The 25,279-nt window shown below is 61.7% G+C and overlaps 1 protein-coding gene and 1 long non-coding RNA gene across 8 annotated transcripts in view; one reads left to right on the top strand and one right to left on the bottom strand.

Annotated features, from left to right (window-relative positions):
- Positions 1-25,279, top strand: part of IQSEC1 (IQ motif and Sec7 domain ArfGEF 1) — a 311,767-nt gene that overhangs the window by 198,532 nt on the left and 87,956 nt on the right. The window contains exon 1 of one of the 7 annotated variants that reach the window (XM_067043343.1): positions 7,085-7,265. The exons of the other annotated variants lie outside the window; for them this stretch is intronic. Within the exon in view, the coding sequence (XP_066899444.1) occupies positions 7,198-7,265 (68 nt within the window). The 5' untranslated portion in view covers positions 7,085-7,197. Of the gene's footprint in view, positions 1-7,084; positions 7,266-25,279 lie in introns of those variants that run through there. 7 annotated transcript variants of the gene reach the window in all.
- Positions 1,420-2,787, bottom strand: LOC136794955 (uncharacterized). The gene is made up of 3 exons (XR_010842437.1): positions 2,679-2,787; positions 2,315-2,545; positions 1,420-1,924 (listed from the first exon to the last, which is right to left on the bottom strand). It is a non-coding gene; the product is annotated as an uncharacterized lncRNA (long non-coding RNA).

Below are 25,279 nucleotides of genomic sequence, written 5' to 3'. Positions count from 1 at the left end.
AGCACGTTCACACAGCAGCGGCCCTCAGGGGCGCTGAGGTGCACGGGGCCCCGCGGGGGCGGCTTCCGCCTGTCTCCCCGTTTTGTGGATGAGGAATCTGAGGTGGGGGAGAAGGGTGTGGGGGCTGGCCTGTGAAGACCCCAGGGCCCGTGCAGCTCAGCAGCCTGGGAAGGATACAGGACTTGGAGTCGGGACCCCAGATCTGCTGCCCCCAGGCTGTGTGACCTTAGGTAGGTCACCGCACACCTCGGGGACTCCGTTTCTCCATTTCCAGTGCTGGGAGCTGGGCCGGGCCCCCATCGCCTCCGTCATCTGATTTCTCTACGTGGCAGATCCGAGCACAGACCCTGGAGGTCCCTGGCACCGTCTGCCCTCGCAGGGCCAACAGGGAAGTGGGTCGGAACTCTCAGGAGAGAGCCCAGGAGGGCCGGCTGTCGCTTTAACTGCCTCCTGATGTCAGACCCTGCCTTCGGGGCGGTGTCTCTCTGTCCACAGCCAGGCCACCCACAGCGATGTTCAGTCCTAGGGGTCTGGCTCTGCCCGGACCCCAGTGGGTGGCCACCGTCGCCCTGGAACGGGCTCCCTACCCTCCCTGGACACTCAGGAGCTACCCAGGATCCTGTTTTCCCCTCAGGTGGCAAAACCTGGTGAGATTGGGCAATTATCTTCATACTTCCTACTCGCCGGGTCTCGGGGGCAGCTGACAAACAGGCTGGACAGTAAGCAGGCCCTGGCCCCAGAGCCCAGCATGGACAGGTCACCTCCCTTCCCTGGGCCTCAGTTTCCTCATCTGCAAAATGAAAGGTGGGAGGATCAAGGGAGAGAGAGCCTCATTCATTCAGTAGGTACTCACTCGAGAGCGCCTCCTCTCGGCCAGAGCGTCTGCTGCGGGCTTGAGAAACGGATAAGCAAACCCACACCCACCCTCAAGTCACTGCCAGTCTGGTGGTTTCAGTGCTGTGAGGAGGCACAAGCACCTCTAGAGCGGGAGCAATCACAGGCAGCTTCCTGGAGGAAGTGGCAGCTCCGTGAATCTTGACGGGGGAGAAGGAGCAAAGGGTACGAGAGGTAGCCTGAGGGCCAGACACCCGCAGGTGTACTTTATTTGCCGTGCACGGGATTAGCCCACATGGCACTTTAAATTTGAATTTATCGCAAACATCTAGAACCCTAGAGCCTTTATGAAAAAAAATCTGGATTTCTGACTTCTGAAAATCGGGAGCCTTCAGTCCTACAGAGCAACACTTTTCCCTTTAGACCACTTGTAGTCAGTCCCTCACCCCCGTGTCCCGCCCAGTCACCCCCCATAGCTGCTGCCCACCTGCCCGCTGCCGTCAGTGGAACCTCCGTCCGCCCAGTAGTTCAGACCAGAATCCCAGGCATCGCCTTCCACGCCTCTTTCCCCCTCCCCCTGTCATGTCCGTCAGCAGCCCCTGCTGGCTCCGCTTGGTGAGCGGTTCTAGAATGCAGTCGCTTGTCCCCACCTCTGGGCCACCACCTGGGTCCAAGCAGCAGCTGCTCCCTGGTCCTTGGTCCGTCCTTGCCCCCCTGCAGCCTCCCCTCGGCTTGGCAAGCACAGTGAGACCCTGCAGGCCCAGGCGGGGGCTTGGCCGCCGGCCCCCGTGCCCCCTACGATGGACCTGGTGAAACTCTTCTCTGGTGTCCGCCCCACACCTGCCCCCTGAGTGGCCTCCCGGGCCTGAGGAGAAGGCGGAACTCAGGATCCCACGTGACCCAACGCTCTTGGCGGCCTTGGGCCTCCGTTTTCCCATCTGGAAAATAGAGGCATCCGAGGCCCCCTCCCCACAAGGCCACACGCTGCTTAAGGAGCAGGACGACGGCGGTCTTTGATGTTCGGCCCACTTGACGGGAGGTCTAGCACCGGCCTCGTGCTGGGCCCTGCTCTGGGCACCCCTGGGAGCGTCTGCAAATAGAGATGACGGTGGTGCGCTTCGCTCTCAGCCTGAAGCAGGAGGAAGAGCGCGGCTGTGAAGTCAGGCAGGCAGCGCTGGGTGTGGGTTTCACCCCGGGCAAGGTGTTGGAAGCGCGGTTTGTGAGTTTGTGGAGCACGGACGTGGTAAGGACTGTTACTCCTTAGGCTGCTGAGAGGCTGATCCGGGTGATGTGCGGACAGCGGGGTCACGCCGTTCGCCCCGCCCCGCCCCACCCCGCCCCAGGCTCTCAGTGCAGGGGCGGAGGGACAGACGCGGGAACTGCAGGGCGGGAAAGTCCGCAGCCCGGGCCCAGCGAATGGGGGGTATGTGGGCGGGAGAGGGGCACCAGGGTAAACCCACGGCAGGAAACTCCGCCTTACTTCTCGTCCTTGAGGCCCCGGTCGCTGCCGCCGAAGTCATCTTTATTCACCTGCTGCTGGTCATCCGTCCCAGCAGAGGGTCCGCCCTCCTAGGCTCCCCGTCTTCCTCACCCAGCCCTCACGTGGTGTCTGGCGGTCAGTACGCGTGGAATGGATGAAGGAACGAACAGACAATTGCTTCCTGGAGGCGGTGGCCTTTGAGTTGCACCTTGAAGGGCGGTGTTTGGAGTCCTGGCGGCAACAGCGGGTTCGCTAGGAGTTGGTGGGCTGGCCGTGGGGGGGGGTCTGTGCGCAGGGGCGGGGTTAAGGGTTAAGGGGGAGGTGTAGCACCTGGGCTGGCAACGGTGGAGGGGGGGGGCCTTACCTGGGCCCGAGGGCGGGCGAGGGAGCCTCTGCGAGAACCCAGAGAGAGCCCCGTGCAGAAAGCACGCACCAGGCACCGCAGCTGCAGAGGGGGCAGGGCGGGAGGGGGTGGGGCGGTGAGCTCCTCCGCCTGTGCTCCTGCCATGCCTCCCACTGGCCACACCCACCGGAAAAGGGGGTGCCTGGGGGTGCAGTCCATGTCCCAGAGCAGAGTGGCGTGCAGGTGGCAGATGGGAAAGGGCCTTGCCTGCCTGGCGAGGTTGCAGGGTGCTGGAAGGACCCTCATGGTGGATGGGGGCTCGGGGAGGGAGGGCAGGATGAGCCTGCAGAGGCTGCGCACGGACCCAGCCAGGGGGAGGGCCCTCAGAGACCCCATCACCCCCAGCTCACCGCCAGGGAGTGGGTTGGGGGCGCCCGTTTGCTGGATGAGACGGGCCGGCATGGAGGAGCCCCTTAAGTCAGAGGTGGGAGTTGGGGGGGTTCAGAGCCCTAAGACCACGGACGCCCCTCAGCAGGCCAGCAGAGGGGACGAAGCCCGCCGGGCCGGGAGGCTGGACTGAGGTTCGCAGACCGTCACTTGGGGCCCAGCGGTGGGCCCCGCCCCCAGCCTCCGGCCGGCCCCCGCCCACCGTCCCCCTCCGCCTGGGCTGCCGCCTCCCTCAGGTGAACAGAAGCCCTCTCAGGCCAAGTGCACCGCGGCGCTGGCGTCTCCTGGGGAACAGGGGTGTCCTTTTCTCTGCCTGGGCGGCAGTGACCTCACCCCCGGTGGGCCATGTGAGTCACTGGGCCGAGGGCGGAGGCCTGGGCAGCTCTCCGCAGAGTCTGGCTTTGGCCACGAGGCTGGGAGAGGGACCAGCGGAGGGTGTGAAGGTTTCCGTGCCCTGGCCCCGCCTGCTGCTGTGGCCCCGTGTCCTAGGGGGGCCGGGAGGGGGCACAGCAGTCACTGAGCACCCAGCCGTGCCAGGGGCTCTCGACATGATGCTGACGGGAGCTCACCGGTCCTGCAGGCGGTGGCCCTGAGGGGTTAAGTCCCACGCCCGGGGTCGCACGGTTCTGTGGCCCGGTAGCACTTACCCGTCGGCACAGCCGGGAGGGGAGGGAGGCTAGTCCCATTGCGCAGAGGGACAAAGTGAGGCTCAGCGGACGATGTGTGCAGGGACGGGGCATCAGAGATGAACCAGGAGTCTGCCCCCGTTTTCGAGGACAAGCCACCGTCGGCATTCGGGAAACCTCGAAACGCTTGGAGCCTCAGTGTCCTCACCCGTAAAACGGGGATAGTGACACCCACCGCTCGGGGATGGAGGAAGCAGAGAGAGGACACGACAGACGCAGTGTGGGATCAGCGGGGCAGCCCCTGTACACTCCCAGGCCACCCCACCGGGCCCTCTGCCATGGGACAGCCCCCGCTACCATCAGCCCTGGGGCCGGTATCAGGCCAGTGCAGGGCCATGTGCAGCTCAGGTTCGAGGCTGGAGCAGAGTGACGGCCATGGAGTGGGGCTGCCGGGGGTTCAAGAGGCAGATCGTCAGGGGCCACCGGGGAAGGAGAGCGTGGGTGACGCTGCCTGGATTGGCCCCCGCTGGGTGGGCCCAGGGAGTGAGCTCCTCTTGTGCCCCCAAGGGTTTTCTAAACCCTCACACCGTCTCCCCAGCCCATCCTCACCAAGGAGCAGCCAGCCTTCTGAGGAGCAAGTGACTCCCTGGGAGCTGAGAAAGCCGTGCTCCTCGCCCGGCCTCAGTTTCCCCATCTGTAAAGTGGAGGGAGGGAAGCCCTAAGTCGGTGCTGTTGGAAAGGAGATGGACCAGGTGGACACAGCCAAGAGGAGGGATGAAGAGTGGGGCCCAGGACCTCCAGAGCTTTTGGTGATGGGACAGGTGTGTCCTCCAGGACGAGAGAGACTCGAAGGAGGTCCCCCCGCAAGGGTCCTGGGCCTCCGGTCCTAAAAATGGCACTCTCTCTAAGATCACCTCCAGGGCAAAAGTGCCACGTGCTCCCCTCTACCGGGTGCCTGCCGTGACTGGTGTCTGGCACAGAGCAAGCCTGTGACAAATACTCCTCGAGCTGGGCGTCCCAGTGCTGAGCCCAGGAGCCAGGGGTCTGCCCCAGAGCCTGGGGCAGTAGGACCCAGGAGACATGGGGACCCGGAGCCTGGGGGCCACACAAGGCGTGGGGCAGAGACAGAGAAGGCTCCGGTTTGCCAGGGACATGACGGGTCACGGATGGAAAGCCGGGGACCGAGCGAGAGGCGAGGGCTGACAGGGAGGGGGGTTCCGGAAGACAGGAGGAGGAAGGGCTCGCTGCCACCACCTGTTCCACCTCGTGACCCTGTGGGGACGGGGGCCCAGGCCGGTGGGTGAGGGAGGCGGTGGACGGCTGAGGGCATGGATGGATCGACGGGGAGGTTGGATAAGAGGGTAAATGGATGCTTGACTGGAACAGAGGGAGGGAGATGTGTGTGGATCTGTGAATGGATGAATGGGTCCATGGATGATTAGTCGGACAGGTGGGTGGGTGAATGGATGTGTGAACACAGGGGTGGGTAGAGATGTGTAAACAGAGGCGGCCCCCACCCACAGCAGATGTTGAGGAAACTTCCACTAGTAGGAGGACGGACCCGAAAGACCTTTGAAGGGAGGTCTTGCTCTGTGGGGCGCAGGAAGTGAAGCCAGTATGAAAAGTGACAAGGGAGGCTCTATGCAAGGGAGAGTTGCCCTAGGTCAGTGGAGGCCCGTGATGGAATGTGCGACTTTGAGAGGTAGTGAGGCTCCCGTCACTGGGCGTACTCAAGGGTGCCCAAGCTGAGGACGGGCAGCCACTTCCTCAGAGTGCTGTGGAGGAGGTCCTGTGGCAGGCAGGGGCCTACTACGGTGGTGTCTGATAACAAAGAGTGAGAGTTTGGGCTCACAAGGCCCCCAGGGAGGCCGTGGCCTTTGTAGAAGCCTATCTTCCTTTCAGATAGAAAGTTCTTTCCTGGCTTGGGGGAGAGACAAGCGTGCAGCCGCTGTCCTCACTGTGGGAATCGGGCTGGAATCCACAACAGAACTCCTATCCTGCACGGGCCAGGGCGGGGGCCCCAGGGACGGAGCAAGGCTTTGACCCGGAGACCCGGTCAGGCCCAGCTCCGTCCTCCCTGCCTGTCCGTGGGCAGGTGATGCTGCTCTCTGGGCCTCGGTCTCCTCGTGGGTGAAGCGGGGGTCCCGACAGCCACTGGACGTGAGGGCAACGGCGACTGGGTGTGATGGCCAGGGCTGCAGGGTGCCGGGGTCTGGGCCCACGTGCCTTCTGGAGGACTTCCTGGCGGCCGTGGGCTGGGAGAAGTGGGTTCTGTGCGCACTGACCTTGAGCTGTGAGTCACCGTCCCCAGGGGCTTCGCCTGGGAAGCCCCAGCTGCCTGCCCTGGGCTGGGCCTGGGAGCAGCTGGCGGGGGGCGAGGGCAGAGGCTCCAGCTGGGGCCGTGCCTGGAAATGCCCCAAACCCAGCTCAGGGCCAGAGCCCACAGCTGCTGAGAGGGGCCCAGCCCCCCGACCCTCCTCCTGCCCCACCTGCGCACGGAGGAGCTGGCGTGCGCTGGCTGCTCCAGCGCGGCCTCCGGGCACCCGTCGCACGGCTCACGCCCCGCCTCCGCCACCTCCTGGGTCTGTGGCCTGGGTGACTGACCGACCACCTCTGTCTGTGCCTCACTTTCCTCACGTGTGAAACGGAGCTGATGATGAAATGCACCTCGGAAAGCAGTTGGGAGAATTGGATAGTCAGTTCTGGACCAGTGCTCGGGGCTCCATGAGGCCAAGGTCCGGGGGTGGGGTGGAACTAATTGAGGCCAAGGGGGGGGCAAGCCACCCCCAGGGTCGCCACACAGCAGGGAGGTGGCCTGGCCAGGGCTAGAAACCTCATCTCCCCCACCAGACGGAGATCCTCGAGGGCTGGCGCTGTCCCAGGAAGCAGACAGCCCCTCTCGGCGGCATCCTGGCCAGGGCTTCGGTGGGCAGGGCTGCAGCGGGTGGGCAGGGCTGCGGCGGGCGGGTGTTGGGTTTAGGCCTCTGGGGAGATGAGGGAGGACGTGGGCCCGCCCTCGCCTCCCCGCCCACCTCCCTCCTCAGGCTCAGCCTCTCCTGTCCCAGTCCCAGGCCGGCCTCTGAACGCAGGACCAGACCCTGGGCTCCAGGCGGACGCCCCTCGCCCAGCCCGCCCTGAGTGACTCACCGCTCCCCTGGCCCCGGGCCGCCGCCGTCTCCTGGCAGGAAGCCGGCGCAAGTTTGTGCAGGAGCCACGGGGTCTGGTGCACGAGGGCCGCTCAGCCAGGAGGGTCTGGCGCAGCTGCCCGGGGACTGCAGGACCGGCGGCTGGGACCTGCGGTGGCCTGTGGAGCCAGCGCCTCCTCCCCCCCAGGCTTTGGGCCTTTCCTTTCTTCTTCCCGCCATGAAGAAGGAAGCGACCTGAGGAGCCAGCCCCCTGGCCAGAGCGGACCAGGGCCGGAGGGCAGCGCCGTGGGCCCTCGGCCGCCCGCTCCCCTCTAGCCAAGCATGAAGGGCGGCGGCAGCGCCGTGTGGAGCCTTATGTGGAAGTACTGCATCTCCGTGAGGACCCTCAGGTACCAGGGGGCGTGTGTGTGTATGCAGCCGTGCCCGGCTGTCCCCCGCGGGCCGACGCAGGCAGTCGCTGGGCTGGCCAGTTGCATTGGCTCTGCGAGGTCCAGGGCGGCCCGCCCTGGGGGAGCACGGAAGGAGGCAGGAAAGGCCACCCTGGCGCTCTCCTCGGAGCCTCTGACGGGGAGGGAGCGGGACAGAGGGCCAAGGTTCCGGGGTGCCCAGGTGCCCCGGAGGATGTGCCTGGCAGGTTCGGTGTGGCTGGCAGTGTCCCCAGCGTGCACGGAACCGCGCTGATCACAGAGCTCACCAGCCTCGGGCACGTCTGCGTGACCTGGGCCCGTCCCCAGCCTCCCTCACTGTCACCCCTCGGTGCGATGGGCTCAGAACGCGGGCAGGCAGGACCGTTTCACGGTGTTGGCCACGCAGTCGCTGAGCCCGGACTTGGGCACCAGGCAGCCCAGGGTCACTGGCTTTTGAGAGTGAAGTGACTTCACCTCTGGGGCCAGAGTTTCCCACCTGCAGATCCTTGGAGGCTCCAAGGGAGGATTAAGTGAGGGAACAGAGGGCGGAGCCTGGCATGGGGCCGGCTTTGGGTAAGAGGTAGCTGCTGAATTCCCCCTCCGTGAGCTGGGGGGTGTCCGGAACCAGGTGCAGTGGGGGTGGAGAAGGAGGTAGAGCAGAGCTCCGCCCCTGGGGAGGGGGCGCTCCCCCAACCCACAACGCCAATCCCAGCCCCACCCCCGGGTTGGCTCCAGCCTCGGCAGCTGCTAAAAGCGTTCAGAGCCAGGAGCAGTGACCAATGGATCCTGTGTGATCTCAGACAAGGCTGGGCTCCACATCTGTCCAGGGGCTGGGAAGGGCTTAGAGGCCCCGCCTATTTGGATAACATCTTCCTTTGGGCATGTTTTTTACTTCAAGGGGAGGTTTTAGGAAGGATAAGGGATTGGAACCCCGCCCGCCCCCCCCCACCTCTTTCTTCCCACCCTCATTACCTGGTATGTAAACTATATAAACTTTCCCTTGCTTCCTTCCTTCCTGCCTTCCTTCCTTCTTTCCTTCCCAAGATATTTGTGACCACTTACATGAAATACCTACAGTAAAATAAATAATAAAACATTGGGATCAGGAAAAACACAATTTAGATCAGGATGTCATGACCTAGCAGAAAAAAAACATAGAACAGAGATATGCAGGGGCCTGAGGTCCTTTTGTTGAGATGAAAATTGCTGAGCTTCCTAGCAGCCAAAGGAAAAAGGGAAACCCAGCCACCCAGGTCACTCTCACAGTGATAAGAAGCTATCATCTCCAGGACCACAGTTGTCTCTGCTGCTGGGGGAGAGTGTTTGGGACCCTGGGCCTCATCCTGGGTAGATGGGTGGGTGAGAAGCATTGCAGGGACAGGCCTTGGGCCTGGCTTTAGGGAAACAGGGCAGACAGTAAGGGCTGAGGGTTTTTCTTGGGTGGGGATGCAGGCTGGCTGTAGGAATGGAGAGAGAAGCTCACCCCTGGAGTGAGTCAGCAGCCGCTTGTCCCTCCTCAAACCCTGGGACAGACCTCCTCAGGCAGGCACCTTGGAGGCTGGGCCAGGCAGGGGGTGAGTCCCTGGGTGCCTTTCCCTCTAACCGCAGCAGGATTTTCCTGTGTCTCGTTCTTTCCTGCGGTTTCCGGGGATTGGCACTCTGGAAACCTCAGGGGTTGTTTACAGGATGCAGTGGGCCCAGGCCTGGGAGGCCCTGCTGTGCTCTGCCAGGGGCTCACCAGCTCTGAGGAGGAACAGCCCAGCCTCATGGAGCCCTTGCAGGCTGCCCTCTCCAGGCCTCAGTTTCCTCATCTTCAGGGTGGGAGTCATTGCACAGCCACCTGAGGGCTTGCGGGGCTCGAGGTCGGTGCCCCCTCGGCGTTTGTGGGCGCTGCTGGCCGTACAGGAGCGACGGGCAGGCCTGCAGGGCACACTGGCCGGGTGGCCGCCTGGCCGTCAATGACAGAGGACCGGCTTGGGGTGGGTGAGGGCACCGTGATTGGCCCTGGGTTCTCCCCAAACCCCCGCTTAGCGCCCGTAAGTACAGGGCGCTGTGTGGTCAGCAAGGAGGATGGGCCCGGTGTGGGACGCACGGGGTGGGCTCCAGGCTTCAGCACACACACCCTGCGCCCTGCACCCCCCACCCCATTTTGTTGGAGGGCCCCCAAGAGGGCGTAAGTAAGGCCACTGCCTGAGACAGACAGACGGACAGACAGCTGGAGCGGGCCCTCGGCGGGATCCCAGCCCCCTTGGCTGCCGGGGGGCGGGGGGGGCGGTGGGAGACCTGAGTCAGCAGGTCTGCGGCCCCAGGCGGGGCTGGCAGCGGCCACAGGGACAGATCGGAGGGTTGTGTGCTCGGACAGCGCATAGTTTCCCACTTGCGTCTTCAGATTCCCCTGCACGTGTGCCCGTCGCCCTGGCTGGGCCGCGCACGTCTGGAAAAGCGCGAGGTGAGTGGGGAACAGGCCGCCGGCTGGCCCGCCCTGGCCCTCTGCCCAGGGCCCCGGTGGCTGCAGCCAAGAAGCTGCAGGTGGCAGGACCCCTGGGACTTGGCCTGAAGTCTCTGAGAAGGGACCCCTGGGCGCGGGGCATCTCCCGGACAGATCTCCCGGGAGCTGGGCGCACGGCGTCCCAGCCAGCAGCAGTAGGTTGTGAGATGTGCAGTCGCGCGCCAGATGCTGACCCTCTCGGGTCCCTCCCCTCGCCTGTACGGTGAGGGAAGCGGTGCCAGCCGGGCGGGCTTCTTGGGGAGATCCTAAGGGGGTTCTGTCGGCTCGGCACCCCCGACCCCGTCCCCTGCCTTCCCTCCGGGTGTCGTCTGCGTCCCGGAGGACGGTGATGGAGTGCGGGGGAGGTCGGGCTTGGCAGTCAGGCTGCCCCGAGTTTGGAAGCAGCTCAGCCCTTTCTACCACGTGAGTGACTTTTAGGGTGGTTCTGAAGTTAACTGAGTCGATGCCTGCGGGGTGGGTGCCACGTGCGGCCGTGTCTGAGCGCCCACCTCCGGGGTGGGGCCCTGTCTGTTACAGCCCCTCCTCTGCGCTGCAGGTAACCCTCAGCCTCGGGGGTCAGGCCGGAAAATCACTGGTGCACCTGGCATTCTTTGGGGAACGAGAGGTTGCTTTGTGCCCTGGGGGCCAGAAGGGCATTTGAGCTGCGGGGGGGGGGGGCAGTTGGGATGCAGACCCTGCCCCCGGCCCCTCCCCCGCTGTGGTGAACGTGGGGAGGAGGGCTGGGGAGCAGCTGGCAGCCAAGCTCCGGGAGCTCCCAGGGAGCTTCCGGACAATTAGCCATCTGATGCCCGGAAGCGGGGGGCTCGCTGCCTCCCAGCCTGGCCAGCTCGCGGGCGTGCAGATCCTTTCCCACTTGGAGCTGGCGCTTCTCTTCCTGGGATGCCACCCCCCACTCTGGGTTGGGGGTGCTGGCCCTGTGCTCAGGCCCCCAGCCCACTCCCGCCCCTGTCCTGACGCAGCCTGCAGTGGCCAGGACTCCCTGAGGCTGGGGACGGGGTCTCCAGTCTCCTCCTCACCTCCTTCTCCTGTGGACACACGCCAGGCTCTGCTGGTCCCTCTCTCGGCACGAGAGCCGAGTGCGGCCGGGCCGGGAGATCCCAGGCAGGGCAGAGGAGCTGCCGCCTCCTTGCTCCGGGCGCTGCCCAAAGCTCACGTGGATTCTTCTGGCAGCCGCTCTCCCCTCTCATACGTGGGCCTCCCTGAGCCTCAGCCCTGCAGGCCTGCCCCCCTATCACGTGCTGCTCCATCCATCGCCTCTGTGCAGGCACGCTGCTTTCGCACATCCACCTGGGAGGGAGGGGCGCCATCCCCGGGGCAGAGGAGGAGCCAGGGGCTCCGGGCCTGGCGTTACTGGTTCCCTCTCGGGGTCACCGGGGAGACCTTTCTTGGTGGGAGCGCGCTTGCCCTCAGAGAGCCGGGCAGGGAGGTGGCGGGGCCCAAGCCACCCCAGCAGGCGTGGGAAAGGCTGAGTGCTTACTGGGCGCCGGGCCCCGGGGATCCGGCAGTGAGGACGTGGTCGGCCAGGGTCTCACAGGGCTGCAGTTCAGACGGGAGACAAACAGGAAAACAGAGAGACGAAGAGGTCTTCAGACGGGGAGTCAGGGAAGAGGGTTAAACTGGGAGGCGTGATGGAGCCAAGGGGCAGGAGGGGCCACGTGAGCTGGGTGGTCCAGAAGGGCCGCTCCCAGGTGTCCTTCAGCTGATGAGTGGGTCCATCCGTGCAACGGGATGTTATGCAGCCGTGCAAAGGAGTGACGTGCCGGTACGTGCTAGGACGTGGCCAAACCTTGAGAACACCAGACTAAGCAGCGCGAGCCAGTCAGGAAAGGCCGCAGAGTGTGTGGTTCCACTTGCACAAACGTCCCCGAGAGCCAGGTCCACAGACACAGGAATAGACTAGTGGTTGTTGAGGCTGGGGCGGGGCCGGGAGGGACTGCTTAACGGGTGTTTCTTTCTGGGATGATGAAAACGTTCCAGACTTAGATGGTGGTGACGTTTGCACCACTCTGAATATACTGAAACCATTGAAGTGCACACTTTATTTTTATATTTTTTATTTTTTTGGCTGTGCTGCAAGGCATATGCGGGATCCTAGTTCCCCGACCAGGGATCGAACCCGTGCCCCCCACGGTGGTGGAAGCGCGGAGCGCCAACCGCCGGACCTCCAGGGAAGTCCCGTGAATTGCACACTTTAAATGGGTGAATTTTATGGAACGCAAATCGTATCTCGAGGAAACTGTTTTAAAAACAAGACAAAGGAAAGAAAGGCCTGTGGGAGGGAGTGGCCTTGAGTAGAGCGGGGGCAGAGCTGGGGGAGAACTAACGTTCCAGCAGCGAGCACAGCAGGTGCAAAGACCCGGAGGCGTAACGTAACATAATGTTAGAGACAAAGGTCAGGGAGGGAAAGAATGCGCGTCCCCGGGGTCCAGGACCACATCCTTCTGAGGACTTGAGAGTTGACTGAGGTTGGAAGAGAGACGGCAGGGTTTGAAGCAGGGTAATGACATGACGCGCTTTCTGTTTTAAAACAGTCCCTGCTGCGAGGAAATGAGGCGGTGGAGGGGGCAGGGTGTGGGCTGGCGGGGGCTGGAGAGGCCAGGCAGGAGAGAGACGACGACGGACACCCCAAGGAGACAAACTGGCAGAAGGTGGCAGAGAGATCGGCCCCGCGGTGGGGCGGGCTTCCTGGAGGAGGGGGCCTGGGCAGGGGGGGGGCAGTGGCCGGGGACTCTCCAGGTGACCCCACCGGTGTGAGCACGGGGGCTTGAGCGCGTGAAGGCCTCAGAGACCCGCCCGGCCACAGGGGAGGCGGGCTGACCGCCCCACCCCTGCCATCCCCGATCCCCTGTGGGCTGAAGCGGCTTTCAGAGTAAGTAGGGTAGCGTCCTCCAGGGCCACCTGTCACACACCTTTGTCCTGCCTGCCCGGGCCGGCCCACAGTGAGAGCGTTAGCTCCGTGTGGCCGGAGACCCAGCCGGGCCGGCGCTCTGAACAAAGCAGCCTCGACGAAACTCGAGTGGCCCCGAAACGCGATCGGCCACGAGAGACCGGCCAGGCAGGAAGCTGTATTATTTATTGAGCAGAGCCCCTGGGGCCCGCCTGGTCTGGGGCCCCTTGGACAGGCCAGACCTTGACGGGGCCCACTGGGCAGTGCCCGGGCCCGGGGTGGGGGGGGCGGGCGGGGGCCGCAGGGTGCCCGGGGCGTGGCTTCCTGGACGCCGGCTGCGCAGGGAGGAAGTCGGTCAGGCCCTGCTGGGGGGGGGAGGGCCCACAGCTGGTCCCGAGGGGCCACGGAGGCAGGCGGGGTGCCGGGGCTCCAGGAAGACCGCCGCCCTCTCCGTGGTGACACCGTGAGTACCCACCGCCCGCCCAGGAGCAGGGCGAGGGGCCCGGCCACCTGGGTGACCCGCGAGGGGCCGCCAGCCTTCGGGGCAGCGGCCGCAGTGAGGGTCTCTGGCGCGCCCGTTGGGGTTTGGCTGTTGCTCGGGACCGTTTTTTGTGCCTTCTCACTGTCTGGATGGTGTGGCCCGGCTGGCCCAGGAGCCCCAGGGGTTTCCCCACAGCTGCCGGGAAGGGCGGCCACGGCTGCGGGAGGGAAGTCCGCCCGCTCCCCCGGGGGTTAGGCCCGCCCCACGCCCTGGAGGGAGGACGGCCAGGGCCCCCTCAGCCCCCCCGGGCCGGTGGGTTCTCTGCCTGGGGCCCCGCGACCCACCCACCCCCCCACCACCACCCGAGAGAGAGGGACTCTGGCCCAGGCCCACTTCACAGCCAGGTGAACTGAGGCTCCAGAGGCCTCCACGGGGTGGTCGGTGCACCCCCCCGACTCCCTCGCCCCAGGAGCCCACGCTCGGAGCACGGGGAGGCTGGGCCGAGGGCGCGGGAGGCGTCCCCGGGCTCTGGGACCCGGGCTTCCCGTCTGTCGGTCCGTCAGGGTCAGCTTCGTCCCGAGAGGACGCTGCCTGGGCGGATCTCCCCCCAGCGGCCCCGCAGCGGCCCAGCGCGTGTCCCCCCAGCGGCCCCCGGCCCCGCCGACAGGGTCACCTTCTCTCTGAACTGGTCCCGCGTGGAGCCGTGAGGCTCTGCGGATCCCGGGCCGGGAGGGACCCGGGCACAGTCCCGGGTGGGCGGGCAGCTCTGTCCACGCAGAAGGAGCAGCTCAGCGTAGCGCTGCCGCCGCCCCTCGGGAGATCCCCTCTGGCGCGCTGGGGACCTGGGCCACCTGCCCCTCGGGGAGATTCCCCCTCTAACCCTCACAGAGACTGGGAAGGAGGACGGCTGTCGCCTCGGGTGACGTGAGGGCATCCGTGCGGCGTCCCGCTGCCGGAGTACATAGGGGAGCTGGAGTTTGAACCTGGAGCTACCCCCAGCCCCTCGGTGCACCAAGCAGCCTCTGTCGGGGCAGGAAGTGCAGGCGACGGGGGTCAGTGGATCCCATGGCAACCCCGTCGCTGGGTCCGCTTCTCCCTTTGCAGGGCTTGGACTCCAGTCCTGCAGAGGGGCTGCTGCCCCATGGGCCCCCAGTAGCCGGGACTGGGGTGGAGGAGGCTTGGCTGCAAGAGGAGTGAGAGCTCCAAGGCTGCCCTCTGAGATGGGGTCGGCCTCCTCTGACCCATCCATAGAGCTGCCTGATGGCGCAGAGGGCCAGGGGCCAAGGAGGACCCCAGAGGTCAGGCGGCTCAGAGCCCAGGGCTCCGGCCCCCAGCTCGGCGTCTCCGGCAGTGAGCTGCCTTCTGCCAGGCCCCAGGGCCCAGCTGCTGAGCCTGGCCAGGTGGACGGACGCCGGTCCGGCCGGGCAAAGGCCACCCCGAGGGCACGCGGGGCTCTGGGGCCGGCTCTTGGGCTGGTGCCTCGGACGAGCCGCTTTCACTCGCGAGGCCTCCTGTCCTCGCCTGCGCACAGGCCATGGAGTCGGGAGCCAAGCCCCCCACGACTCCGTGCTGTCTCAGCACCTCGCTTGTCCATAAGTTCAAGGATTCCACTTTTATTGAGCACCTACTGTGGCGCCGAGCACCGTGTTGTCTGAGGATCCAAAAGGGACACAGACGGAGCAGAGGAAAAGTGAGGGGAGGGGGATGGATAGCAGGGAAGGGGCACCGGGGCGGACGTGATTCATTTTCATGGGTACACGTGGCCTATTTGAAACAAAGCCGGCTAGCATACCAGATTCATGATTGCACCGTCATCAATCCTTAGGATGAAGCAAAGCTAAAAAATCAAGAAGTAAGTAGATGTGACGTTGATTTGGAGAGCAGGTGGCAGGCAGAGGGGCCCGAGTGGCGCAGGGCCGTGGGTGCCTGGAGCTCTGAGCAGAAGCGTATCTGCAGCCGGGCTGTGAGGAGGGAGGGATGTAGGGCATCCCAGCGGCTCCCTCCCCTGAAGCTTCTGGAAGTCCCCAGACCACATCCCAGTCGTGACGTGACCCCCCTCAACTTGGCGCTGCTAGAATCGGTCGTCACGCCCAACCATCGCTCCTCCTGAGCCCCCGAGTGAGTGGGTCGCGGCTGTGTAGACATTAGGGTCTCATAGCCCCCCGGGGGTCCCGGCTCTGCACCCCTGCCTGTGGGGGCCAGGTCAGGCTCCGCTGGCTCGAGCACGAAAGGAGACTGCTTCGTGGTCACCAGATGCATTCAGGTCTGATGGGCGTTCCTTCCCTGCCACACCTTGAAGAACCCACATCCTCAGAGAGTTTTCCTCGGGCCTGGATACTTTCCAGGTGACCCTTTCCCCCGGGGCATGGCCTGGGTGGGACACGGAGTCCACGGAGCCGCCTTGGGCCCATCTCCCAGAGGCCTGCTGGCCTCATCCAGTTTGGAGCCCTTCCCCTGGGCTTGGAGTGAGCTGGGGCTCTGCAGGACCCTCACCTACACCAGCAGAGAACCAGAGCAGCTCGGCCTTCGAGACCCCTGCCCAGAAGTGGGGCTACTGCCACGGCAGGAGGACCGGCCAGGCGTGGGCAGGGTGTGCCTGGAGCTCCATGCGGCCCCCGAGCTGGGGCGGGGGTCTGCTGAGCACAGCACCTGCAGGCCGTCTGCCAGGTGAGGGCGGGAAGGAGGGTCCGCACCGTGGCCTCCACTCCGAGTCCCCCCCACCCCCATGTGGGCCAGGCGAGCGTGAAGGTCATTCTCTGACCTTCACTGAGGGTCTGTGAAGGAGGAGTCCTTAGCCGCGTTCGACGGATGAGCAAACCAGTGCCCAGAAATCCCTATCAGCGTGACATCACCTGCTTCTGGCAAACAGGTGAGAGGGCTATGGCCCGGCAGAGCAGGGTGTCTGGGCTGCACCCAGAGTGCTGGGCCTGGACGCTGGGCTGTGGTCAGGCTGCTGAAGCAGGCCGAGAGCCCAGACTTTGGTGTGAGTCTCACTCTGCTGCTTTCTTGGATACGTGACCTTGGGCGCTTCAGGTCACCTCGCCAAGCCTCGTAGTAGAGGACCTTCTAGTTGCAAGTGACAGAGAAATCCAAAACAGACAGGCTTATGTATTGAAGGGGCTCCTCTGGCCCTTGGAACTGAAAAGTCGAGGGGTAACTAGCTTCAGGAATGGCTGGATCCAGGAGTTCAATTTATGTCCTGGGTTTGGACTTTTCAACCCTCACGCTGCTTTCTCTCTACCGTCTTCATTTTGGCCTTCTGCACGTGGGTGCCCGGCGTGTCGGGCGTGTTCCCCGACCCTGCAACGGGCCGGCTGCAGGGCCAGGCTGTGGCGAGCCGAGCCGCACGCTGTTTCTGTCCCGGGATGTTGACAGTGCCCCGGGGAAGATGGGACAGGAAAAGAGGAAGTTACGACACAGGCGGTCAGAGCTGAGCGGGGGGTGGTGGGGGGGGTGGGGGGGGTGAGCTCCGAGGCCCGTGGGAGCTCAGAGGAGGAGAGTCAGAGTTTACATCCGGACGTTCCCCAAAGGCTTCCTGGAAGAGGTGGCAGCTCAGCTAGACTTCGAGGTCTTGGAGTTGGCCTGGGCAATGAGAAGTGAGGGAGCAGGAGCCCTGGGCTCCAGTCTGGGGCTCAGGTCAGCTCAGGATCCGCACACGGTGGGACCGACCTGACTGTGCCGGGTTCTTGGCGTTCCTGCCCAGGCTCGGAGGTCAGGATGCCTGGGGGGTGGCAGTGAGGGAGCGACGGGGCCTGCATTTGGGTGATAGATGGCCCGGCTTCTAGGCTGTGAGGACAAGAAAGAGCGAGCGCTTAGTGCGCACCTACTGTGTGCCTGTAACTTTCCATCTGGCCTCGTTCTGGCCACACAACAGCCCCTGGAAGCTCCTCATCCCCTCTTTGCAGAGGAGGAACCGGGTGCTTGATTAGAACAAGCCTTTTCTAAATAAGCCAATCAGTCGTATTTCCCTGCAAAGTTAGAAGGTGCTGCTTCCCCGCTGGCCGGGCTCAGCGGCCTCCGCTCTGCCATCAAGAGGCTGCAGGGCCGCCCCGTGGCAGGGTCGCACGGGGAAGTCACCGTGTTCAAAGCAGTTGTGTGTTGAAACACCTTCCCAGAAGACTAACCACCAGGCCTCCCCTCACACTGGCAGCAAACACGGTAAATCTGGAGCCTGACGCCTGCAAAACGGGGGCGCGTCAGAGCCAGAGGCCAGGTGTGAATTGTGAAGCCCGAGACCCCAACGCCGCAGTGGGTATGGACGGCCACCCGCCCGGAGCAGCCGGGAAACCAGCTTGGTTCTGAGCTTTAAGCGGCAAATTTTTAAACCCGTTCTAAACTGCTCCTCACGGGTGTTCGCGGGCGGCTGAGATAAGGCAGGGTGGGAGCGGGAAGGCGGAGGGTCAGATCCCAGCCCCCGCTTTGCTTGCTCTGACTCCTTGGGCAGCACCCTGTACCCCTCTGAGCCTCCGTTTCCTCCTCTGCCAAACGAGGGTAGCATTTCACCAGGTGAGGATTAAAGAACAGTGGCTCCGTAAAGGTCGGTGATTACTTTGAGTAAAACTGCTGTTCTCAGTTGGACTGTCACGTTTTTTAAATTGTCGTGTTTTTTTGCAACCATGGATTTGAGACAAATGGGAAATTGTTTGGTTCCGGGTATATGCCCCCTGAGGGCAGGCACCCGGCCAGGGAGGCCTGAAGTTCAGGAAAGGCACCTGGTGAGTTAAGAGCAGATTTCGAATTTGTCAGATCCCAAGTCAATCCAGGGAGTTCTTTTCCTAAAAGCTCCAGTGAGACAAGAGAAAAACACTAGTGGACTTTGTCCGAGGGATATAATCAAGAGTGGCGCAGGCCAGAGCTGGATGGCAGTGGCTCTTCGGGGGTAGGGGGGGAGCATTTAGGAGAGGTTTTCAGGGAAGCGGAGGCGCCTGAGCTGGGTCTGCAGTGTGAGAAGAACTGGGCAGGTGGAGAGGCAGGAGGTGGTGGGTGGAATCTGTAGGTCGAGTCCCCGCGTGTTTGGGGAGTCGCAGTCAGAGTTGGGCGGTGTCGGGTCTGGAGGGGGCGAGGGCCAGATTGGGGCCAAAAAGGAAGGCGGGTGGGCCGCGAGCCCGGAGTGCTGCGCTCTCTCCGTGGGCACAGAGGCGCCATCGGGGCTTTTGAGCAGGGAGGTCAGACTAAAACAGTATTCTTGCGGTGGCAAGTGACAAAAACAAGCAAACAAAAACCCAGGCTGGCTCAAGCTGAAGGCTGAATTTATTGCCTTCTACCTTCTGAAACAGACAGGGCTTTAGGTTTAATTCAGGAGCTCAAACTGTTTGTCAGAGACGCTGGTGTCTTCTTGTCTTCTTTCCCGGCTTCACTCCCAGGCGGCGTCTCTGCTCGGGGTGGGACTGACAGCTCCAGGTCTACCGTAGTGTGACGGCTAATGGTCCCAACAGAAAGGGTTCCAGCAAACTCCCAGTAACGGGCTTGGCTCACATGCCCATCGCTGGACCAGTCACTTTGCTAACAGGGTGGAATACCGTCAAGTGAGGGACGGAGTCCATGGACACAAATTACATAGACTAAGAGTGGAGGAGGGGGGTCCCCCGGGGAAAAGTGGGGTGCCCTACTGGACGTGCGCTGGGAGGCTGGGCAGGCACAGACATCCAGCCTCCCCGCTGGGGTCTGATAGGACCCTCCCGGCGCCGTGCTTGGCGGCTTGACCTGAAGCGTCCCTTCCTGCCAGCACCATAGGCGAGGGTTTCTCATGATACCCATTTTGCAGGCGAGAAAGCCAAGGCTTAGGGAGATTGTCACTTGCCCAAGCTCACGTCGTTAACAAACGGCCTCACACCTCAAATCATCCTGGCCCCGAAGCCCAGGCTCTGAACCGTCTGCTCTGCTGCCTCATGGTGGTCAGATCTGTGTTTGAAGAAGGGGCCTCAGGACCTCAGGTGGGGGACGGATTGCAGGGGGCACCAGAGGCAGAGGATGGGCAGGAGGCTGGCGCCACGCAGGCCGAGAGGAGGGCAGCCCCGGGGCACACATAGCCCCCCTGGTCCCCAGACACCGCCAACCCAGCTGTCCTGTGATGTTTCCTGAAGTAGAGAGAAGTCACGGTGACATGAGTACGTGTGCACACCCACACATGTGTGTGTATTCATTATCGTGGCTCCCGGTTTCGCACTGGGGCGATCTCAGCAGGAGGGTGTGAGGTTGTGAGGCTCCGGGGCTGGAGGCTGGCTTTATGCTGCAGCTGTGGGCACAGGGGCACTTCCGGGGCAGTTTCCGGAGGAGGCGGTCAAAGGGAGGCGACCACCCACCTGGCACAGGGCCAGGGTGGGGAGCGGGCGGGATGGGGAAACGGCCGCTCCTCACTTCCCTTTTCAGCCCTAAGACTTCCCAGGAGAGTCCCGTCCCCCCCCATGACATCACACCAGGTCAGAGGTCATCCTGCCCACACCTTCCTTGCGCAAAGAGGCCGCCGAGGCACTGGGGGCACGGCGAGTTCTGCCTCGCTGTCGCCGCATGGGGAAGTCTGGCGGTGGGAGTCCCAGCCCCGGATGGCCTGCTGCCTTGGTTTGTGACCTAGGGCCAGCCACAGAGCTGCGCTGGGCCTCAGTTATAGCTGCAAAGTGGACCTACGATCACCTCTCGCTGTGGGCGAGTGAGAAAACCTTGAAAGGACCGGGTGCAGTGCCAGGCACCTCGCAGGTGTCAGTGGATGTTGGCTGTGACGACTCCTTCCTTTGCATGGTGAACTCAGAGGAACGAACAGCTGTAGCTCCCAGGAGGCCGGGGGCCCAAGACCCAGCTCCGCCGTCCAGGCTCTATGGCCTTGGGCAAGTCACCTCGTTTCTCTGGGCCTCAGTTGCTTTAGCTGGGAAATAGCTTTCGAATCACCACCTCGGGGGTCACTGAGCGGATCGATGGAATACCCGGTCCACGGGATGGGGTTTTCTGGGGCGTCTCTTTCCCACTGGGCGGTTGGACGTCCCCTCCCCGAGGACTCCCCTTCCTGCCCTGGGAGGGGATCCAGTGAGTCACTCTATTGGTAAATCTTTCAGCTGAGCGGCTGCAGTGTGCCAGCCACCGCCCAAGCGATGAGGAGGGCAGACCGTGATCCCTGGCGTCCCCTCTCCCGGGTGGCAGCTGGCCCCCAGCTGGTGCCACCGCTGTTCCATCAGCTGGTGGGCCAGTTGTGGGAGAAGGGCCCCCGTGGTGCCTGCCTCTGGCTGCCGCACGGCTGCCGAAGGCGGGGTCCTTTGCTGGCAGCTCCCCGGGCCTCTTCTGGGGGTCCGCGTGCCCCCGTCCTCCTTGCATCGGGCTGGGTCAGTATCCCCACCCCCCCACCCCCGTGTGGCAGTCTCCTGCTGCCTTCCCCTGTGGCCCCAGTTGGGAGCTGGAGGAGTGTCTGCGGGGTGTCCCCTGCCTGCAGCGTGGAGGCTTTTGCACCCAGAAGCCGGATCTGGAGGAGGGCAAGTACAGGCAGGGTGACTCCGACAAGCGCCTTTGCTCCTGAGTCCGTCTCCTCCCCTGTAAAAGGGGAGAAAGACACCCACCCACGGCAAGGGCTTTGTATTGTAACCTTGTCCCGTAAACGCCCCGGGAGGGGCTGGGCTGCAGGGCACCGCCGACCCAGAAGCCCTCCGCACTTCGGCCAGTCCAGGCCGATCAGAGCCCAGCTCGGTGCAGGGTGCAGGCGCCTCCCAAAGGCTGCCTCCCTCAGCCCCGCTCAGGACTCTGTTCTGTTTAAAGGGCACATAAGTTCCCCTGGGGCCCGGGACACCGCTTGTGGGTCCCCCACCCCTCCCGGGAACGCTTTAGGTCCCTGGGTCTGCCTTCCGGGGCGTGGGCTGCACCCTGAGCTGTGACCACTGCCCCAGCCCCGGGCAGCCACACTGGTGATGGACGTGCCATTTCCTGCTTCGGTTAGTGTTTGCTGTGTAACAAACCACCCCGCATGTCGTGGCTGCGACAGCAGTGTGTGACCGTGCCGGCGAGAACCCGGGCCGCCCTGCTGGTCCCCCGGGGCTCACCAGAAGGTGCCAGGTGGCCCCACTCACACGGCTGCAGTTGGTGCCGGGGCACCTCTGTTTCTCCCCCCCCCCCCCCCGCCCGGCAGTTTGGCCCCCAGCGGGCAGCCAGAGGCCATGGCATCTGAGGGCAGCGTTCCAAGGGGGCGAAGGTGGAGCCTCGGAACTGAGACGTCCATCCCTCCCGCCACATTCTGTTGTGCAATGAACGTCCCGTGGCCAGGGGGAGGGGAGACGGACCCCGCCTGTGGGAGGAGGAGGAGGGGACGAGTCCCGGAGCTGAGGGACCTGGGTACCGGATGCAGGGGATCTCTGGCCATATTTTGCAGTCACAGAGTATGTGTCATTAGGATTTTGCCAGCTTCTTACCTTACAAGGGTTGGGGTCAGGGGAGCAGGTTCTAAAGTCATTGGATACAGAGCCAAAAATTACCCGGTAGAACTACCCTTGAAGACCCCTTACGTTGCCACGGCGTTCAGAGCCCCTGGTTCGGCACCCACCCTGCAGGGAGCTCCGTTCCCACTGAGCGGGCGAGTCCCTGAAGCAGGCCAGATGCGGGGGTGAGGCTTGCCCAGGCATTCCAGGCTTTGCTCGGGTCGGGGGTGGGGGGAACCCCAGAGCCCAGCTGGGAATGGAGGGGTCTCAGCCGGCCAGCTCACCTTCTGCGTCGGCTCCATTCTGTGTTTCCGTTAAGCCTCTAGAAGCTGCACTGCCCGGGACAGAGGCCGCTGGCCATAGATGGCTATTTAAACGTCAACTGCTGAAAATCATTCAAATTTTAAAGAAGTCCGCTCCCCAGCTAGCCCCATTCCGAGCGCTCAGTGACCACATGGCTAAGAAGTGGAGAGCCGGGGGTCAGCTGGCCCCAGCCAGCCCCCTTCACCCAGCCCTCACCTTCATGGCCACCCAGGCCCAGTGCTGGCCGCTTGAGACTCAGAGGGAATCGGCCCCATCCCGTTCACTGCCCTCTAGAGGCTCCCGACCCGCTGGGAGCAGGCGGGCTGGGGAAACGTGGTGCCAGCGTGGGAACTGGGTGGCCAGGCCCCCGGAGACTTGCTGAGGTGGGAGCCCTAGGGCCTCCCTCTCGCCGCTCCAACCCTGTCCTCCCCGCCACGAAGCAGCGGCGTAGGGAGTTGGGATGGCTCCGTGTGCGCTTGCCAGGCTTTTCTGGTAAAGGGAGGGTGCCTTTTCACCACCCCAAATCCCACACATACCCCCCCCCGACCTGTGCACACGAGGCTTAGTATCCGTGGCTGAAAAATCACAGTGAGCCACTGAGAACGCATTTTAGATGAATGTGAAGTCTTTGAATTTTGTTCATCGCACAGCATCTGTTTGGGTTTGAAAGATGTTCGTGTGTGAAACATAGTATTTGTTTGGTCTACCAGCAGCGTATATGGGATGCAAGAACCCCTAGAATAATTCGGGGGCTCCCAGCCTGGGAATCGGTGGAATCTCCAGGAATGGGATGGGTAGCGCCGGGCGGTGGAGGGGTGTGTGGGGGCACCTAGACATGGGATGAACAGGGACACCCCCTGTGGGAGGTGTGTTCACAACTGCATCAGTGCCTTTTCTCCTCTGGGGGCCATGGGTTTATTCTCAGGGGTATTCAAGTTCCACTCAGTCATGTTTTTACGTGTGTATCCATTAAGAGTTATTCTGTAACAATTTCAATCTTGAAGAAGGCCTGCAAGAATTTTTTTCAAAAAATTCTCCCATGTACCCTTCACCCAACTTCAATCCTAAGTAACATTTCACCAAATTTCAGTCTCTCACAAAAACATTTTTTTTCTCCCAGAACTATTTGAGAGGTCATCACAAACATGCAACGTGATGACTCTTACTCCTAAATAATACTTCAGCATGTTTCATAAGAGCAAGGACACTCTCTTACATATCTGCGGTCCAATAGCCGAATTCATGAAACTTAATACGGTCACAGTACTAGGATCTAAAGTACAATTTAGGGACTTCCCCGGCGGTCCTGTGGTTAAGACACCGAGCTTCCAATTCAGGGGTGTGTGTGGTTCGATCCCTGGTCAGGGAACTGAGATCCCACATGCCACAGGGTATGTCCAAAAAGTAAAAAATAAATAAATAAAATAAAATACAATTTAGAGTTGCATTTCACCAATTATCCCAATGATGTCCTTTATGTCAAGTTTTTCCCCAGTCCAGAACCTTGCATTGCATTTACTCATCATGGGTTTTCTTGAAGCTTTACCAAGGTTTACTCTGTATCATAAAATTCACTTGTGTTAAGTGTACAATTTAATGGTGATTGGTATACTTACAGAGCTGTGTAATCGTCACCATAATTTTAAATCATCTTGAAAAGAAATCTTGTGTCTATTTTCTATCTATCACTCTTTTGTCCCACCCCAGCCCCCGACAGACACTAATCTACTTTCTGTCAATAAACTTGCCTTTCTGAGCATTTCATATAAATGGAATCGTATAGTAAATGACCTTTTGTGACTGGCTTCTTGCACTTAGCCTAATGTTTTCAAGGGTCAGGCATGCTGTAGCAGGTGTGAGAACTTCATTCCTTTTTTTTTTTTTTTTTTTTGCTGATTAAGACTCCGTTGTATAGATAGACCACATTTAGTTTATCTACTGTTCGCAGTTGATGGATATTTAGGTTGTTTCCCCAGTTGATGGACATTTAGGTTTTTTCCCCAGTTGATGGGTATTTGGGCTGTTTCCACTTTTTCGCTATTATGAATATACTGCTAGGGATATTCTCATACAAGTTTTTATGTGGACATATGTTTTCATTTCTCTTGGGTAGATACCAAGGAGTGGAATTGCCAGGTCAGATAGTAACTCTATGTTTAACTTTTTAAAAAAAACACAACTGTTTTCCAAAGTGGCTGCACCATTTTTCATTCCCACCAGCACTGTATGAGGGTTCCAGTTTCTCCAGACCACCCGGACGGCTCTCTAAAAACTGAGTTCTGCTGTCTGGTTTCTGCGGCTGCCTTTTCTATTCTCTTTTTGAACACGTGGTCTTCAAGGGACCCTCCAGCGTGGTCTCATTTAACTCTGGATGCAGTGTTCCCTGAAGTGGGGTCTGATGAACGTTGCAAACTGTATGCTTAGGGGTCCACCAGTCCTTAAGTTTGAGAAACCCTTACTATAGAGCCATCTCTCAGACGGGAAAGTAGAGGCCCTTCTAGAGAAAGCGACGCGTCCAAAGTCATGCATCTGTGAGTGCCCACAAGCCAGCGCGGAGGCCGCGTGGAGCAAATGAGAGCCACTTAGGAAGTCGTCCAGCACCCGCCCGGTTTTCCCACCTGTAACATGGAGGGGGCGTCACCCATCTCTAGAAGCAGGAGCAATAGAGACAGTGTGGGTAAAGAGCCCAGCTCAGCTCCTGCCTGACGCAGAGTGGACACCACGTGTGCCCACCGCCTGGCCTTGCACCCGGCCCCCTCCTCCGCAGCCCCTCCTCTCCCCAACACAGCAGCCCCGAGGGCCGGCTCCTGGCTCCAGCTGTCCCTCCCCTCCCTCACCTCACCTGTCCCCAGTGCTCAGCCACTTACTGGGCACGGCTCTGTCGCAGGCCCTGTACTGATGCTGGCAAGACAGAGATGATTCCTACTCCATCCCCGCCCTCGGGGACTTTGGGCAATGAATAGACTCATTAGCTGATGATTACAGGACAGCTTGGCAATGGTTATTTTTGCAATCAATAGCTAACGGCTATTGAGTTTCTCCTACATGCCTGGTCCTGTTCTAAGAACTGTGTCAGGAGGTACAGGGCATTGTGCGAGCCAAGACATCTAGAGGAGGTGACTTTTTGCAGCTGGATCTTAAGGATGGGTTTGGACTTGAGCTAACAGGCAAAAAGCACTCTTTAGGAATTTTTACTAATTTGGCGGGTGAAAATGGTATCTCATTATTATGGTATGTGATTCTTTATCAGTAAGGTTATATAATCTTTCGGTATGTTTATAGGCCATTTGTATTTCTTCTCTGAGCTACCTAGTTAAATCAGCTGGACACTTTTATTTTCATGGTTTTCTTACTGATTTGTTAGAACTCTTTGTATATTGATGAACCAAAGGGCACAGTATGTGCAAATACTCAGTGTTGTGAAAC

Source organism: Kogia breviceps, chromosome 10 (assembly GCF_026419965.1).
Source record: "Kogia breviceps isolate mKogBre1 chromosome 10, mKogBre1 haplotype 1, whole genome shotgun sequence".
NCBI classification, from domain to species: Eukaryota; Metazoa; Chordata; class Mammalia; order Artiodactyla; family Physeteridae; genus Kogia; species Kogia breviceps.
Note: the sequence above shows the minus strand (reverse complement) of the source record. Positions and strands in the feature narration are given on the sequence as shown.